The 19,304-nt window shown below is 36.9% G+C and overlaps 1 protein-coding gene across 2 annotated transcripts; it reads right to left on the reverse strand.

The window, feature by feature from the left end:
* Positions 1 to 3,957: 3,957 nt before the first annotated feature.
* LOC145586099 (uncharacterized) lies at positions 3,958 to 19,188 on the reverse strand. Of its 2 annotated transcripts, none has more exons than XM_081642838.1 (10): positions 18,628 to 19,188; positions 17,897 to 18,028; positions 17,684 to 17,815; positions 17,458 to 17,583; positions 16,965 to 17,305; positions 16,015 to 16,167; positions 14,456 to 14,548; positions 13,680 to 13,738; positions 5,944 to 6,037; positions 3,958 to 4,369 (listed from the first exon to the last, which is right to left on the reverse strand). In XM_081642838.1, exons 1-10 carry the CDS (start codon positions 19,001 to 19,003, stop codon positions 4,157 to 4,159), a joined length of 1,719 nt encoding a protein of 572 aa, XP_081498964.1. In that variant the 5' UTR covers positions 19,004 to 19,188; the 3' UTR covers positions 3,958 to 4,156. The 2 variants fall into 2 exon arrangements, 1 of the variants encoding a protein (XP_081498964.1); XR_014100801.1 differs by having other exon boundaries at positions 4,231 to 4,369; positions 5,944 to 6,032.
* Positions 19,189 to 19,304: the final 116 nt, after the last annotated feature.

Consider the following 19,304-nt stretch of genomic DNA (forward strand, 5'->3'; position numbering starts at 1 on the left):
GGAAGAATAAAAAATTGTAAAATGCAAAAGTAGTGGAGAAAATTGGAGGAGAGAGAATATGAAAATAATAAAATATAATCGTGGTGGATCTAATAGATGAGAGAAATTAATTTAATATTATAAAAACTTTCTAAATAAGAAAATGAAGCAAGTATTTAAAAACGGCCGAAAAAGAAAAGTAAAGCAAGTATTTAAAACGGAGAGAGTATTTTCAAATAATCCTACCTTAAGCTTTTAGTTGAGTTTATCCGGTTTTCTCTTATTCGTAAACTAGATAAGCCCCGTGCGATGCACGGCATAAAAAAATTCATTGAAATAAATATATATTTTATATATGTCCCTTATATGAGATAAATTATAGAAATATAACTATTAATTTCCATTTGCAATGATATATAGATCTTATTAATTTTGAAGAAGAGTAAAACTTAAGAAATCTATGCATTACGGGGTACTCTATAACCGAGAGAATTATATTTTGAAGTCAGATAGTCACTCATAAATTTATAATATAAAATATGGAGTATAATAATAATAATAATAATAATAATAATAATAATTGTCTTACAAAAATATTTTTATAGTTTAAGGTAAAAAAATAAATAAGAATATGATGTCAGCAATTGATTTAGGCGGGAAAAATTTTAACAACAGCTTGACATGTGTACAATTTTAAAAAGTGATGATGTCAGCGGTTATTGTTTTAGTTTATTTATAGATAGAAGATTGACATCCCGAAACCTATAAAAGAAGAAAACCCCCTCACCCGCGAATAGAACAGAAGAAACACAAAAGATCGATGAAGAGAGACAGAGAGGAAGAGAGAGAAACATCAATGGCGGCAAAACATGGTGAAATCGCCATTGAAATGGGTGGCAACTGCAAAAATTGCACAACCCATGAATCCTATCCCCATAAAACGAAGAGAAAATTAATGCAGAAATATTATCATCGAGGCCCCTTTTTCCAATCGGATCCTGATGATCCTGCCGGAACTGCTGGCTCCTATGATATTTTCCGGCGAGATTTCTCGGCGCCGACGGGTGAGGATAAGATGGACAAGACTATTCTTCCTAAGGTTATGCAGGTTAAGAATTTTGGCCGACGTGCTAGGACAAAATGGACTCACCTTGTTATTGAGGATACTTCTGATTTCAATTCCCCGTAATTTCTCTCACTTTCTTCCATTTTTTTGTTTTAATTTTTGAATTGATTGTTTTTGTTGTTTTAGGGGTTTGATTATTGTGAATATGTGAAATTAGGGTTTGAGTGGATGTTGTGAATGCATGATTAGAGGGTTAAAAATTGACTTGACTAGACCCGACCTAACCCTAAAGTCCGATTAGAACTCAATTTGTATGGACACAATGATTTAGCAATGGTTGATCGGCCTGCTATTAGCTTTCCAGTGAGCAAAAATGAATTGGTTGATTAGCTTATGGTGATGGAACTTGTATTAAAAGAAAGAAAAATTTTCAAATTGCATCCATTTAAAGTTAGTAATTTGCAAATTGCTGCCATTTTAAAAAAAATTGCAAATTACAGCCAAAAATTCTTATAAATTATAAATTGCAGCCTAATTCAACTTTTTATCGGTTTACGTGATGAAAAACATTCGATTAAGGTTTTAGGGGTCAATTTAACCCTTAAGAAACCGAAGTGAGCTCGGAATTAAGTGTCTCGTTTATACAGCAAAAAATAGTTGCCCATAAATTCATATATTTTTGTTATGCAAAATGAGGCACCTACGTTATTTTTTTGCGAATTCCGAGCTCATTTTGGAACCTTAAAGTCTAAAATGACCCCTAAAACCTTGACCGAATATTTGTCGACACATAAACCAATGAAAAAGTTGAATCAGGCTGCATTGTACAATTTATTAGAACTTTTGGGCTGCAATTTGCAATTTTTTTTAAACGGTTGTAATTTGCAAAATAATAACTTTAAATGGCTGCAATTTACAAATTTTCCTAAAACAAATTGCAATTTGTGGAGCTGTATTTAAAAACGGCAAAAACGGCATTGTTCCATGTGAATGTTATGTTACTAGTTTAAATTCTAGTATTTGAATGACTGTTTAAAGGTATGTTTAAAAGTTATCCGTCATATTACTCATATATCATTGAATTAGAATATTGTGCTTTAAATTGTATATATAGCACCCAGTATTTGTTACTACGTGTTTTTGTAATTGAAAGGGTAGAACAGCGTTGTCACTTATATACCGGAACACACACAAAAAAAGTACATATCCTAAATTAGTTTTTAATTTCACACCATCACAATTAACCTCTCACTATCACAATTAACCTCTCACTATTAGAGTATTGAGGAAATCGCTTATCTTGCTATGCCTTTTCGAAAAGATGGACTAATGCATTGTCTATAATATAAAAGAGATACAAATCATACAATTATTAGACTGTCTTTTGGAAAAGGCGTAACAATATCCGTAATACTCCGTAAATAATGAGAGATTTGAATGGTGTAATTTCATGTGAAAATTATTTATGCATGTAGACAGTAATTAGTTTGTAGGATTACGAGTCTTATGACTGAAGAGCGCATTAGCTTGTAATTTCATGATGGACGTTGTCTTATGACTGAAGAGCATTAGCTTGTAAAGTTGTAATTTCTTGTGAAAACTATTTGGATGTTGTCTACTGTTTCATTCATGGTGTTATCTTTATATTATATTGTAGGCTGTCTTACAACCGTCCTCTCTCCATGAGACACAATGCAAGAATGGGTGGCATGGACAAGCCGATATCAAGGCCTAAAGGCAACAAGAAGTTGAAGGACTGGGAATACTGAATTACTCTTCTTCGGGATAGCAAATCCTTTCTTCTAAATATCTTATATTCTTATGTACAGCCAGCCTAAGAAGCTGTTAGTTGCGCGGTGTGATAAAGGAGCTCAACAACGTTGTCCTGAATGACAGTTACTGTTTCTGTCACAATTTTCTTATTGTTAGAATGTACCCTTTCTGTATTCTTCTATGTGCCGGATGTTTTATCTGTCACTTGATATCATGTTTAGTTTTTCTTAAAGGGACGACATTCACAGCTTAAGCTTGTACTTGTTTTCCTGTACAAGAGCTACGAAATAGCATCACCAGGCAGTCAGGCACCTTAGGACCTTATGCCGAAACTGTTAAGGTGATTTTTTTTTGGGAGCACCTAAATGACATGACTTACATGAACTATTGCTGCTACAGCTTATCTGATATAAGATTAACATTTCTGCACACCTTGAAGCCATCAACATAGCGATCATGCTCCATTAGTCGTCATGAAGAATTTTTTTAGCATATTCCTAAGGGATCACCCATGTAAGCATGAAGGTTTTAAGGCTTGAATTATTAGTTGAGGTATACATAAAACATAATTAATGTCAAAATTTATATTGTGTCAATTTCAAAAAAAAAATTAGAGAAAGAATATGGCTTATCGAAAAAACAAGACATGTAAATATGTGAGTTATCATATTAAGTGACGAGTATAAATAAAAAATACGATTAAGGGAATACATAAATGGATGCTAATATCTAATCCCTGCATTCTCGACAATTTTATCACTTTGTGGCATCAAATCACCAACAATTGAGCTATCAGAGTGTGCGCATATTGGATTCAGATTAGGTGAATAGGGTGATTGAATTAATTCAAATTTAGGGCATGTTTATATTTACTTAATTTCAGTTCAATTCAGCTCCAATCAATTCAGTTCAGTTCAGCTCCTAATTTCCCTCTCTCATAAAATATTTATTTCAGCTCAGTTCAATTCAGCTCCAATTAGTTCAGTTCAGTAAATGTGAATGGGCCCTTAGTCATGTTGTTCTTGGATCGGATCATCTTTACACATTCTATAACTTCCAAACTTCGCGGAAAAAAAATTTTTACCAGAACAAAACCACATTTTAAATAAACAGGATAATATGTATTATAAGAACTGAACTAATCCTGTAAACTATAGGGCTTAAATTGTATATTACTGTTAAAATTTGCAGAGGACATAGATTGTTCAACTAATCCTGAGATTCCTAGTATAGGAAGTGACAAACCTCCTTTTTATAGTTCAAAATAAATATGGAGTATATTTTATACACAAAGATGTACATAAAAAAAAACCATCTATTTTGGCATTCAACCAAAATCTATCTTCTGATAGCTACCAGTAGTAGTATGAGTAAAATGGGAGATGCGAGAAAGACGACATACAAAGCAGCTTGATTAACAGTATCATCTTTCTCTTCAGCACTACCCAGAGTATAATCTGCTTTGTCCTCAACAAAAGCTTCGAAATAGCTCTGGTATCCAGTGTTCTTGGGTGGTGCAGTTGATTTAGTAACTTTCAACATTTCCATGGCCTGCCATATTAACAACATATAAGCTGCTTTAGTCCCCAAAATGTATGCCACACTTTTATATTAGAAGAATCAACTTCAACTTAAGAAAGATGTGCTCAAATCAAATGTGTAGGCATTAGCCTATTGCACATGTAAATTACTTGATGCGAATGAGACAACAAAAGAAGCAAAGTAGGGAGTTGCCAATGTATTTTTATAGGAAGAGTCATAAAATTTGTTGGATTCTATGAAGGGGCATACCAAAGGAACCAATCTAACAAATGTTTCTACGTTAAATCGTTGCATATACAAAGAATATAACTTCATATTGAACATGAATCAAAGCGGATCTAGGGATGAGTAAAGACAAGGCCAAAAGAGCTTATATCCGCCATTAAGAGACCTCTATTTGATTCAATGTCACACAAAAACCTCTTTTGCTAATTTGATTAACTTTCTTCCCACCACTAAAACTTTGGGTTATACAAAGCTACACTCTCTCTTATTCACTAAAGGTATCTCATAATCTCCCATCACATTCACTAGCATTCAATAATCAAACATCGAACTTATTTTCTCAACCTAAGTGCCATAATAAATGGGCCACACTAAATTGGGACAGGATGAATATAATGCTAAAATAATGAGATTAATGACAACATGCAATTTACCTAATTTATAATGCTAATCAACACAAATTACTACACAAGGTTGGCTTCTTAATTCACACCTTTTTTTTTTTTTTTTTTTGGGGGGGGGGGGGGGGGTCAGTGGTTAAAAAAGATTTAATTATGATGGCCACTTTATTAAATTATAAACATTACAACCTAAACCAATTGTGCAAATTATCTTTATTAGGTATGACAATCAATTATTAGGTATTTAAAGGGGGATACGAAGAAGCACAATAGCAGATGCAAAGCATAATATATAAAGTGTATGATAAGTGTATGATAACAAAGCGTGCATGATAATATATAAAGCACAATACAGAATCAAACAAATAATATGAACACGCTTATTAATATAGAAACCTACATCATAAAGAAGGATTAACTAAAAATTGCTTGCAAGGGTAAATTAGAGTAGAAAGTGTTCCAAAAAGGGTTGTGTCGTGCATGCATGTTGCGTTAAGGCCGTCGTGGCAATTGCCTCCTTTGGATGGAAGGCTCCGTAGCAGCTGGTGCATATCGGATCCCGCCTTACAGAAAATCCAGGTTTAAGTCATCCTGATCCCCTAATTAGGCCTTATAATTGAGTTGATGCATGATATGGGTATTTTTTATGGTATGAACTAATTATAAATCAATTTCTTGGCAAATTTTCAAAATCTTTAACTGATTCGAGGAGACAAACATTTAGGTGTCTATAACTGGGCAAATCGGCTTTCCAGGATAGATAACAAACCAAACATAGCCTAAGAATCTAAAAGGCATGTTTCAGTGAAACAAAAATTCATGATTGCCCAGAGTGCGAATCAAAAACATCGCTTACAAGTTGACATATAGTTTATAACCAATATTTTTAGCTGATAATGATGCATATTTTAGAACATATGGTGTATCACGAAGGAACACCATAGAAATGCTACTCACCTTGAAGCTAAATACAAACTGTCTTGCCTTCTTGCTAATGTCGGCAGTAGGGTGTGACTGAAGCTTCTCATACATAGCTCGAGCTTCTTCTGTCCTGCAGAAAAAGCCCGAAATACAAGAAAGATTATTAACGTTTTGAGGCTTTGGAAGTTAGCAACATAAATAATTGGTTCCTAGACGCTTCATACAATGAGGCTTGCAGCCAAGTCCGTGAATATATGAGTATAATTATTCCAGCACTTTTTGCATGACAAGTCCATAAATCTTATTTTCTACTTTGAAGATTTATAATAACTATGCTTCTTGGCTTATAATAAAGATTTTGAAGTTTTCACATCTACAATAGCAGTAAATAACCTGTAGAAGTGTAATTCCCTGTGGCGAGATCTCGAGTTAGATATATGTGGAAATGCGGAATAGCCTACAATCATATCCTATTCTCCAAAACTGTTTTCCATCATGGGTGTTGTAGTTGTAACACATGTATTATCCTCCCTTTTAAGCATGTTTGTGTAGCTTCACATTAAGAAGAAAATAAAAACTCCCCAATGAAGAAAGGTGCAAACACCTTCACATAAACCATAAGCTTTTAAAATAGCCTAGTTTATGTCTTCAATGATACAAAGGTCTAGTGGAAATCCTATGATATAGCAATAGGCTACTAAAATGAAACATTTTTTCCATCATCCAAATAATATATTCCTCCCTCTGATTTTTTTTTTTAGTGTTACACTCTGACTGCCATATAGTTTTAGCTAAATCAATTGATTTAATATAAAAAGTTTCGTTTTTTTTTTTTTTTTTTTTTTTTTTTTTTTTTGGTGAAGATTTAATATAAAAAGACGTAAGTGGGGTTGTTGGAGTATTAAAAAATTAGAAGGAAAGATAATGGGGTTAATAATTTATTAAAAAGTAAGGGATGTGAGAGGGAAAGAAATAATAATAAAATAATAATAATAATAATAAAAAAAGTAGTAACGGACATGAGTGGGGGACCCAAGAAAAGAAATACAATATTAATGGAGTAGTTTGCTAAAAGTAAAAGTGTAATAGTTAAATAAAATGGCCTCATTTAGTAAGTGTAAGACACAAATGTGAAGTTATGAACCCAAGAAAAGAAATGATAATCATCCAATGAAAAGAAGGGGAATTATAGTTTAAGGCCCTGCATTATATTCTCAGTCTTTACCAAGTCTGAGTTGAGCATCTAGTCTTCCCCTCCAATATAGTTTAAGGCCCTGCAGGCCTGCATTAGATTCTCTGTCGTTACCAAGTATGCATTGAGCATCTAGTCTTTCCCTCCAATGTAACTAAAATGCGATCTTTCAGCTCATCTTTAAAGTTCATTTTTCCTTTTGATGCAAGCAGGCAATGATAATGAAATTTGCTAATAAGCACAAAAAGAGCACCATGGTAAGGCTTTTTCATGGAGGATCTTCCAAACTATACTTCTCAACCACACCAAAAATGTTTTGCTTAGGCATATGAGCTGAATTACTTGACAAACATGCTGCATCAAAATCATGGAATCGGTACGGTATAATGTGACATCCTAGAAATGCTTCATCAATTATTAAGCAATTTTTTTTTTTTTTTTTTTTTTTTTTTTTTTTTTTTTTTTTTTTTACACGACAGTGAGAACAAAGAAAGCAAATAAAAAACAAACAACTTAAAAGGACCAAAAAAGACACTCCCGAGCACGAGCCTTCCCAGCCAACCAGTGTGCAGGGGACACCCATTTCCTTGGAACCTTTAGAATTTTACAAGCCTCAAAAGTAGACAGAAGAGCCCGGATATCCCGAATTAACCAGCATAAAGAAATCTCGTCCCGCTGTTTTTGGGCCAAAATCAGACACAAGGACACACAGTCCGAGTAAATAAGGATCCTCCGAAAACCTCTGGAATAGGCATTGCGCAATCCCCAAAAACAAGCTTGTAACTCAAAATGTAATGCTGAAGAGGAGATAGAGGCACGGGCCCCTCCTCCAAAAGGACTGAAGGAGAGTCACAATCGCGAAAAATCCAACCAGCACCGACTGAGTTATTCGAAAAAGACCAAGACCCATCACAAATCATACAAATATCAAAAGCAGAAGTAGGACCCCCACAAAGAGTGGCAGCAAAACCCGAACCAGCCAATTTTGGACCAAGACCCAAAGAAGAAGAGCGAATGTGAAGATCATGTGCTTGCCGCCCCCACACATCCCACTGAGAAGCAAGAAGCAAAACATCATCGGAAGAGACGATCTGATGTCGAAATTGGACGTTATTGCGAGAAAGCCAAATAGCCCACAAAAGGGAGAAAAACCGCACCAGGCTCGCCCTAGCAGCCCTTAACAGAGAGACCATAGTGGAAAACCATTGAAGAAAAGGAAGGTGAAGAAGACATTGCCTATTAAAGCGTAAAGAACTAAGGACCCACAAAGGAGCAACGAAGTCACAATCTCGAAACAAATGGTCCATCGTCTCCTGCTCTCGGCGACAAAAGCAGCAAACTGAATCAACCGGAAAACCTCGAACAGCTAGAACAGAAGCAACCGGGTCTAGATTGAATAATTTTCCAGCCAAAGATCTTCCATTTAGCAAGAAGGGGCAGTGCCCAAAACTTCCCCCACCAGGAAGGAAGCAGGAATGAACCCCACAGAAGGATGTCTAGTTGTCTGCTGAAGTAAGAGGGCATAAGCAGACTTCGTAGAGAAGGTGCCATCCTTGGTGAATTTCCAATACACAAAATCGTCCATAAGATCCAGCGGACGATCCAGACCAAGGATCCGAGAGGCAGTTGGACCATCAAAAAACCGATGGACTCTTGAAAAGTCCCACGTGTTAGAACGCGGATCAATAATATTAGACACATGAGTCGGAAGATCCGACTGAGATAAACCAGCCTTGAAACAAACTGGACCCCTGGAGCCCAATCGTTAGTTGTAATACAAACGTTATTACCACTACCCACCTTCCAACGTATAGCGGGAGCTACCGCGGAAAGAGCCATTTGTAACCCGCGACAGCGAGGAGGGTCGAGTTAACCGAGTATACGGAGCAGCGATAAGAGAGGGGTACTTGGAAAACATGAACTTAGAAACCAATAGCTGAGGATTGTGAATCATCCTCCACCCAGTACCAGCGAGGAAAGCGGAGTTAAAGCAGGCAATGTTACGTAATCCTAAACCCCCTAAACCTTTCGGTAAATGAAGCAGAGAAGCTGAGCGCATCGCCTAACCCTTCCTAGAACCCGAAGATCTCCACCAGATACTAGCAAGCATACTGTCAAGTTGAGGTGCAATTGAAGCAGGGATCTTGAAGATAGACAGAATATGATTAAACGAAGCCACTAACACCGAATTTATAATAACCAATTTTGCCGCTGCATACAACCGAAGAGAAGCAAAAGCAGACAGTCGGCTAGCAACTTTGTCAACTAGAGACCTGAACTCCGAGACTTTACTCCTTCCCAGATCAACAGGGAGACCTAAATAGGTACCAAGAGAAGCCTTCGACTGCAGGCGAAGACTGTTAGCCAAAAAATCTCGATAGTCGGGGGGAGTATTCGGGCTGAACTTGACAAAGGACTTCTGATGATTAATCATGTGGCTTGAAGAGGAACAGAAAGCCGAAAGTATGGCCAAGACATTTTCATACGCTTGCGGCGAAACCTGGAAAAATAACAGTGAGTCATCCGCAGAGAAAAGATGAGAAATTGAAGAACCCCCCAGAAACACGAATTCCAGAAAACATAGCCTATTCTTCAGCCGCCCGACGAAGAGTGGCCGATAACACTTCCATACAAAGCATAAACAGATACGGTGACAGAGGATCTCCTTGTCTAAGACCACACTGTGGTCAAAAGGAAAGCGTAAGACTCCCATTCACCAGAACTTGATACGAGACAGTCGTAACACACTGTTCAATAATATGAACCCAATAAGGTGGAAAACCAAAAGCCCGTAAAACTTGACTCAAAAATTCCCAACATACTCTGTCATAAACTTTATTCATGTCCAACTTCATAGCTGCATAAAAACGTTTCCGAGCCTTAGAAGCGTTCATAAAGGACAAAAGCTCGTGAGCTACCAGAGCATTATTAGAAATCAGCGACCCGGTACAAAGGCATTCTGGAACCCTGAAACAAGAGATGGAAGATTTCCCCGCAGACGGCCAGTAATGCATTTCGCAATGCATTTGTACATAACATTGCATAATCCAATCGGCCGAAACTGAGACCAGGCTGAGAAACCTTCGGGAGAAGAACTAAAAAGGTCCTATTCCAGTTCTTCAACATGTAACCATGAGAAAAGAAATATTGTATCGCCGAGATAACAAAATGGCCTATATCCTCCCAATGAGTCTTGAAAAAAGCCGAGGTAAAACCATCTGGCACGGGATATATCATTGGCAATATGAAACATTGCAGATTTAATCTCAGAAGCCGAGAAAGGAGCCATTACCACGTCCTTTTGATACGGGGTCAGCGCCAGGAGGCCAAGATTATCCCAGTGTAAAGGAGTGTCGTGCCTGGAAGGAGACACACGAGAATATAAATCTGAGTCAAAAGCCTGAATAAGAGAACGAAGACCATGTGAATCAGACACCCAATTTCCAGCTTCATTAATTAAATTACGACGATGGCGAGCTTAAACAACCGAAAACAGTAATCTTGAGTGCGACTGCCCTTCAACATCCCATTTAATTTTAGCATGCTGTTTCCAGTAGAGAAAAGCAGCAGTAGCCTCTGCAATTCTCTCTTCCCTAGTATTAAGAAAAAGAATGCGTGCCACAGGGGACTGCAACTGAGAAGAGCAAGAAGATAAATCGGAACATAATGCTTTCCAATTTATACCCCAAAATTTCTGTGGCCAAGGCACCAGTCTTTAAGTCTCCCGCGAATAACCGCAAGCCTGCGAGATAAGGTAAACAAAGGAGAGCCTGCAAACTGTAAAAGACACCATCTTTAATAATCCCAGATATATCCTAAGCAGATAAACACCAATTCTCAATTCTATAAGGTCGTCTAACACTATCCCGAGGCATCAAGTCCGAAAAGATAACAGCAGCATGATCCGAAAATAAAATTGGTTGGTAATGCACAATGGAATCTGGATAGTCAATAAACCAATCCTGAGTAGAATAAGCCCTATCCAATCTTTCAAAAGTTGGGTCTACTTCTATCCTATTATAGAAAGGAACATCCACTAACCCCAAATCCAATCGCCACTGAATAAAATCTAGTCTTCCTGAAATAATTGAAGACCCTCCTATTTTATCAGAGAGATACTCAACTTGGTTAAAGTCACCAATCAACAAGATATGCGGGTAAGTTTGGACAAAACTAGCAATAGAAGACCACACATTTGATCTATCAGCTACATACATGAGGTGCACCGTATACAAAGATCACAAACTTTATTACGCCACCAACCACTATTTTACAAACCACGAAGTTTGGAGACATAAACAACGGAACCACACTAAAGGGAGCAAGCCAAAAGATGAACAGACCACCACTTAAGCCTACTGCATCTACACCACAACAACCCAAAAAAGGAATAGACGCTAAATTATGCTCTACATTATCTACACATACCATTGTTTCCATCAAAAACACAACATCCAAGTGATGAGGGCAGACTAAAGAGCGAAGATACGGAACTTTAGGGGAGTCCGCTTGTCCTAGACCCCTATAGTTCCACGCGGCTAGCCTCATTCCAACCGTGGTGGCTCTGAGGGGGGGGGGGGGGCCAATGAACCCATTTCCAAAGCAGCAGAAAGAGAACCTGAACTAACATGACCCTTCCTCTTCTTGAAGGGTAACGAACATTGCAAACATCCAGAAGAAATACAGCCGTGATCAATATGATCATTCGAAACTGGTAACAACGGTACTGAAGGAGCAACAGAAAAAGCATCTCGCTTAGCCAGACATATATTTTTAACCTGTCGCACCAACTCCAGAACCTTACCCCTATCACGGCGAATTGGCGAACAACGCCAGCTCTGTACTTTAACTGACTGCACATCAGAAGAAAAACCCCCAGAAGTCTCCAATCTGCTTGGAGACCAGTCCCCCACTATCCGTCGGGCAATATCCTGAAAAGGGGGGTTTGGCTGCTTAAAAGAATAAGGCCTTTTATTGCTATCCTCGTTGTGATGACTTGGGGTTTTTGCTCTCTTCTTTCTCCTAAGTAAGTAGTAAAGGAGCATTGTTGGTTTCTCTTTGGATTAGAGGAGGGTTTTTTGTGGATTGGGAAGGCGGGTTGTTTAAGTGTGCAGTTAGGTCCTGTTGGAGCAGGCATAAAAGGTGAAATTGGTTCAAAACATAATTTCTGCTTTTTCAAAGGTGAGATAGATGGAGTAGCAAAAACAAAGGACCTTTTTCTGGATTGGTTGCTCTGGGGATCTGCCTGATGTTGAAGAGTGTTAATGGTTCTACCACTACTCCGAAGATTCACTCTGGTAGTTCTGAATTTTTCAATTCTTTTCAAGCCAATATTCATATTTGAAAGACTGTGGAAGGGATGATTGGCAGATAAACACAAACCATCCATATTGACAAGTACAGGAGCAGACATACATGGGTTAAAACTGCAAGAATTCTGCTTATGCCCAACTCTATTACACCTAGAGCATAAGATAAACAAGTTCTCATAACTGATATTAATCCATTTAAACTCAGAGTTTCCGACGTCCAAGTAGAAACCTGGCAATAGTGGTCCCAAAACACGTAATTGTAACTTCACTCTAAGGGAGCATCTAATTGATCTTAGATGGGGTTCATCAGCACACAAAAAGCTACCGGCCAAAGCAAGCACTGGTTTAACGACATTAATCTCACATAAGTTCAAAGGTACCTCATTAAGGTGAACCCAAATAGGAGCATCCTCAAATTTGATACCCCTTAAGGAATCGCCCTGCTTCCAAGGCTTGAAAAGGAGGAGCGCAGCCTGGTATGTTGCTGACCCTTGCTCTAACAGAGCGTCTCTGTCACGGGATTCCTCACACAGAAACAGGAAGATGTTCTTATGCTTTTGGACAGAGATTTTCCCAAACGTAGTCCAGTGATTGGAAACCCAGTTTTGAATACAGCTCTCCGAGAAGTTCCGATAGTCTAAAAACTTGCCAAAGACAAGATGGTATTGGGAAGCAGGGAGTAAATCTGAAGTTGGAGGAAAACAATTCCCTGTTTCGTGGGAAATTTGGGGTTTATTTATAAAGGGGTGCGAATTCGAATGGTGGGAAAATTGAGTTCCTGACATACTAAGTGGGGAGAGGAATAAACTAGGGAAAAACGTCACCTGTGAACTGGGAAATATCGCCGATGAACGTGGGGGCCACCGGTGAATAGCAAAGAGGAGTAAACAGAGGTATGACGGTGGGCAGAGTGAAAGCACCACCAATCAGTCCAAGAAATCGAACTTGCTGACAAAGGAGTTCGAATATACAACTAATACTTGATTTAAATGAAAATAAAATGAAGCTTAGTAGATGAGATCATGCAGAGAACTGTTAAAGATGATAGCGGTGGAGGAGATTAGCGGTGGAGGAGAAAAGCGGTGGCTAAAGTGCAGCTCTAGTATTCTAGAGAGAAGGGCTCTCGTGGAGAGAGAAGGAATTGTGCAATATTATGAAATCAAAAGAATGATGGTCATGAACCAGAACTATCATTAGCACCTAAGATAGCTATCATATGAATCATATATGCTACAAAGTAACAGATCTCATGACCTGCAAGAGCATACCTACGAAGTGAATCTTGACAAATTGACCATTGTAGAGCAGCCAAACCATGAAGCTTAGTCTGCAAACAATCAATCAGCAAATATAAATAAAGAGGTTAAAATAACATGATTTATGTAGCAAGTATTCTAGTTTTTTTTTTACTAAATCTTTGTTGTTTACCGGAATTGAACAATTACCTTATATTTGCTCATGAAAACAATACTTTTATTAAAAACAAAAAATTCCTTTTAATTCACCATAAATGGTCCCCCTTTTGAAGTAATTCTGCTTTGACATTGGTGTCAACGAGGTAAGAGGTAGTATTTACTGATTCTTCACAATATCCATTTGCTTGGATAGCTAGCTTCCCTAATGCCACCAAACCTACCCTTCATAATTGGATACAACGGTTGCTAAGGCTTTTCTTTGACTTAAATCAGTGCTTCAAAGGATGCAGTGATAAGATTCATCGTTCAATTTTTTTTCCTTTCTATCCGAGGATATCAGCTCTACTCTTCTAAGGCATCTTCATCTTTGGCCATCAATAGAAATTTTGTGTTCTTTTATTGGGGGGAAGGGGGGAAGGGGTGGAGAGGAGTAGTAAAACTACTAATCTTGGTACAGAAACAACATAGCATGATCTTCTATTAAAGGCAAACTAAAAAATAGCTCAATTACATCCAAATAGTGACTCTATACTTTAGTAATTAGGCATAAACCTAACCCCCAAAGATGAAGGAATAACCAGAATGGATGAAATGATATACAAGTATATTGTATATATATTAAAATGTACCTGGAAAGGCAGCTTATCAATAACTATTTGATAGTATGGTAATGCCTCCTTCAGCCTTCCTACATCCATCAAGGAGTCTCCATCTTTCAATGCCTAAAAGACTATATCATTGAATTAGAGTATAGGGAAAAAAAAAATCACTGTCATTCTTTAATAAAGCCAGCTTGGCAATAGAAAGAAACAACAAAAAGAATTAGATGATTGACATGAACCACAATCAGAAGACTTCCTCATTCATTCAAGATGCCAAATCAGTTATTTCCACATGATGTTACAAAGCTACAGCCTACTGCACAGATGGCTTTCTGCATTTCTCAATTCTTGCAACGTCTACAATTTAGGGGATGTTTCAACGTTTCGGTATCTGTTTTTTTATGTAATTTCCAAGTTTACCCTCATAATTCAACTATCATCGTGTCAAATTTTCACAACCTCCATGTTCATTGGTGGTGTTAGTTTTCAACACGATACATTTTTTAAATAATACAAAAATGTTTCTCAAACTTCTTCTCACTTGATCTTCTGGTGTTAGCTTCCTCTTGTCTTTGTTCTTTGTCAGTGAATCAATCATTTTCACGCCATTGACTTGATGAATTCAGCTAATGTTTTGCAGACTTGTCTCCAACAATTTTCTTCTGGTGACCCCCAAATAAGTTTTTCCTTTTTCTAGGCTTCAATAGTTGCTGCATTTTGGGGCACTCTTGAACTCTTTTATTTATTTGTTACTTATACTTAAACAATTTTCATCTTCTAAGTAATTTTTTTTTTTCTAGCTTCTCATTATTATTTAACATTGAGATGTTGAATTTGTTGTTTTAGTATCAATTACTATAGTTTGCTACAATTGCATTAATTATTTGTAAACTGTTTCTTTAGTGGGGAACTGGAATATGGTTGTCATGAAAATTGTGAGCTATATTTTGGTTATTTATTGCATCAATGGAGGCTCTGAGGTCTCTAGTATGATCAAGAAGTAGGTGGGAGTAGCCATCGTGAAGATGAACAGGTGGTGGGGGATGGTGGATTGGAGTAGCCATCGTGAGAGCAAAACTGCAGAACAGAATTTTTTTTTTTTTTGGGGGGGGGGGGGGGGGTGGTACAAGAGGTTGTGAGTTGTGACGATGGCAGCGGCTGGGTTAGGTAAGCAAGACAGTGGTTGTAGTATGGCTAGTTTGGGATAAGTGGTGGAAGCACTTCTAGCATGATGAGATTGAGGTAGGTGTGTGAGGGGTAATAACATCCTTCTCACCTTATTTCTCCACTTCCTTGTTTTGCGTGTCATTTCTCAAATTTGCAAGAAATAAGAAATAAAGCCTATAAATGTAGTACAACAGAACAAGGTTACTAATATGTAATACCTTTCAAAGGAGGATTTTTCCTTTGAAGTCCTAGCATTAGATACTATATCAATTTCCAAAAATATGATTGGTAAAAATAATATAATATTTGTGCATGACTAAAGAAGTGATGGAAAAACCCAGTACAAGTAGCTTGTCATACTCATGCTAAAGAAGACTTTCTGTTTTTAACTTTGGATCCATATTTATCACTAAGCATACCTTCTCACATTCCGCTTTTAGCTTGGGATCCATATTTAAGCCCATTTTACGCTTGTAAGCAGCAATTAACTCCCGGGAGCGAGCTTCTTTGGCAGCTCTTTCCTCCGGAGTTTCAAGTTCTTCTCCAGGCTGAATAGTTCTACCACCACCAAACTGTAAAAACATAAATGAACTACATTCTTACTGAACCAACCAAAAAAAAAAAAAAAATTCAGAAAACATGTATCAAACAAACATATTCCATGGTGAAGGCATGTAAAGGAACAGAGATATCTGTGGTGAATGCTAAAAAATAAAAAGAAAAAGTAAAAGAAACATATACACATGCATCAATAGGATGGTATGCATAGTCGTAATGTAACTAACAAGTGTTTTATTGCAAAAGGAGACTTAGGATTTAGGAATAAGTCAAAATCCTCCCTTCAACAATCAAAGTGGGATTTAAAGAACAATATGGTATTATGGTGTAATAGAGACAGTAGATTAAATAAATTGCATTCATCAATCAAAGTGGACAACAAAATGGGACAAACCAATATAGAATGGTGGACAATATCTTTGGAACAGATGGAATAAGAAAATGTCTACACTCAATAACTGAAACCATTCCACGTGGCCACGTTACCCTTATTGTTAACTAAGAATTCAAGAAAAGACTTAACTAATGACAAGATGGAGGCATAAAATTCAAAAAGATTTTAACATTATTCCTTAAAAAAGAATCCTTAATTCTGATCATATTTCACTCCTTATACACAAAAATAAGGGGTATAAATCTGTTAAAACCACATGTTTATTAGCCTAAGGATTTACTACTCCCATTACCATTTGGTTTTGGTATCGAACCTCCTTGGGGCTTGTAGGTTGGCCCAAAATCTCCTCCTTGATATCTATTTCAACTTCTCTAATTATGAACAAAACATTACAAGACATTGCAATAAACATCATACCGTTTTGGAAATGTTGTTGGGTCTGGGAAACACACCCCATGTAGTAACCTTTGGCTTATATAGATCAGTGTTTTCTTCTTGTGAGGACGTCTTAGCTTCTGAAGACGTCACATTTCCGAATTGGCTGGAATCACCAACAAGAATTTCCACCTCGGGCAACTCATCAATTGGAAAAGGGTCTGCAACTGGGATCAGACCAGCTGGCAGTCCCCTGCTTTTCTTCTTGTCCGCAAAATTCAAGCCGACAAAATCAATATTAGAAATTTTAAGGTCGCCCTTATTTTCTGTGTTTGGTTCAATACTTCTATTCCCCAAATTACTAGCACTTCCTCCCTCCAATCCTACAAACAAATCATCCCATGAAGGAATCAATTACACAAGACCATATCATTAACTTACAAATTCTTTCACGAATTCCAGCCCCGATTTAGACCCATCAACAATACTTTATAGCAAATATATCTACTATTTGAAATGATAACCTTTAGTATACCTGTCTGTTTTGAATTTTCCATAGTGCTACTATCAATGGTTCCTTTGTTCTTCTTATACTCTTTGGCTTTCACCATTCCAATCCTAACTGCTTCTGGAACTTCCTTATCCCCACCTTCTTCATCACCTGAACATCCATTAGACCATTACCAAACATAAGTTCATAACTCAAACAAATTGGGGGCCTCACAGTTTGGAAACAAAACATATACAACTCTAAGCATTACCACGCAACTGCTCAATCTCCTCATTACTCTTATCATCACCCAAATTTCCCTTATTCTTATCATACTCTTCAGCATTCTCCGTTGCAAGTCTGACAGCATCAGGGACCACTTTCCTTCTGCCATCTAAGAAGTCTGAAACACAAGCCAATTTTTTCAGCAAAAAAACAATCTTAATTGTTGCAAAATCTCAAACTGTTGAAAATCCCATACTACCTGGTAAAATTTCACTCTCCACATTGCTTCCGCCATTGCTCACTACTCCTTTGTTTTTTTGGTACTCTTTCACCTTCGCCATCGCCCTCCTAACAGCTTCAGGGATCTCCTTTTCTCCACCATCCCCCTCCTCTGAAATCGGACCCATATTATCATTGAATTTCAATCTCAGACAGTTTCACAATATCATCAATTAACCTTAACTTTTTAAAACACATCACTGCCTAAACAGTATATCCTTCTCATGCTTCAAGCAAAAACAACCACCCCAAAATAGTTTTTCCTTTGTTTATATCTAGTTGCAATGTTTTTAATTTCACGCTTGTCTCTACATAATACCAACGGTTGATATATCAAATCATCAATAAGAAACTAGTTTGAAAATTAAAGTTAAGACTAATCAAACAAGATATAGAAACGTTGCAACTAAATAAATAAGTATTTTATTGTACTTTTCAAGACCACAATTATCATATACGTTTAAACAATCATAACCTAAACTATAGTGAGACTTTGGTATTTTCATTTTTTTTTTTACCTTGCTCTCTTAGAATTGTAGTAAAGTGTTACGAGGTGGTACACAAGACATGCAATCAAATCTCGTCTACATCACTACCGCATTCTACACACCAAAGATGCACTCTTCCAAACGGTAACATACCAATTATATACTAATCCACAACATATATTTTTGAAAAAAAAAAAAAAGAAAAAAAAAAAACCCATATTACCTGACAAAATCTCATCTTCTTCAACATTGGTTTTGTTCAGCTGAAACCCACCATTTTCACTTACAATTCCATTAGATTTAGCAACTGGGTATTTGGTAATTTCTTGATTTTTACCCAATTGCAATGATTTCTTATACTCTCTAGCTCTCTCAAGTGCAAATTTAACTCTGTCTGGTACAGATTCTTCTAAGCTTTCTTCTTCTGGCTCATTCAATTCATCTTTTGAATTTCTGACAATAATAGAAGAGAAATTTAAGGGTTTAAAATTGATAAATTTGGGGTTTGTGGGGTAAAAAAGATTGAATTTTTTGGTGGGTTGAAAGGTTTTGGTTGAGTGAAGAGAACAAAACCATGAAGATTGACTGAGAGATGACATAATTTGTTGATTAAGATTACTAAATTAAAGGTTTAATATGTTTTCTTGGATATTAATTTGGCCATGAACATCAATGGATTTCGGTATTGTGCTTTGGAAAATACCGGTAATTTGACAAGGAAAAATCCTAAAATCGGATAAATGAACAGTCCAACCAGGTTCACAGATAAAAAGGAAAAAATAATAAAAATTATATGCCAAGTGTAAGCAATTTGGCTTCGTTATTTACTTATTTATCTTACAACAAGTCAACAATTAATGGCTTGTTTGGCAATGTTTTTTGTTTTCAGTTTTCGGTTTT

This window comes from Chenopodium album, chromosome 16, assembly GCF_948465745.1.
Source record: "Chenopodium album chromosome 16, dcCheAlbu1.1, whole genome shotgun sequence".
Classification (NCBI taxonomy): Eukaryota; Viridiplantae; Streptophyta; class Magnoliopsida; order Caryophyllales; family Amaranthaceae; genus Chenopodium; species Chenopodium album.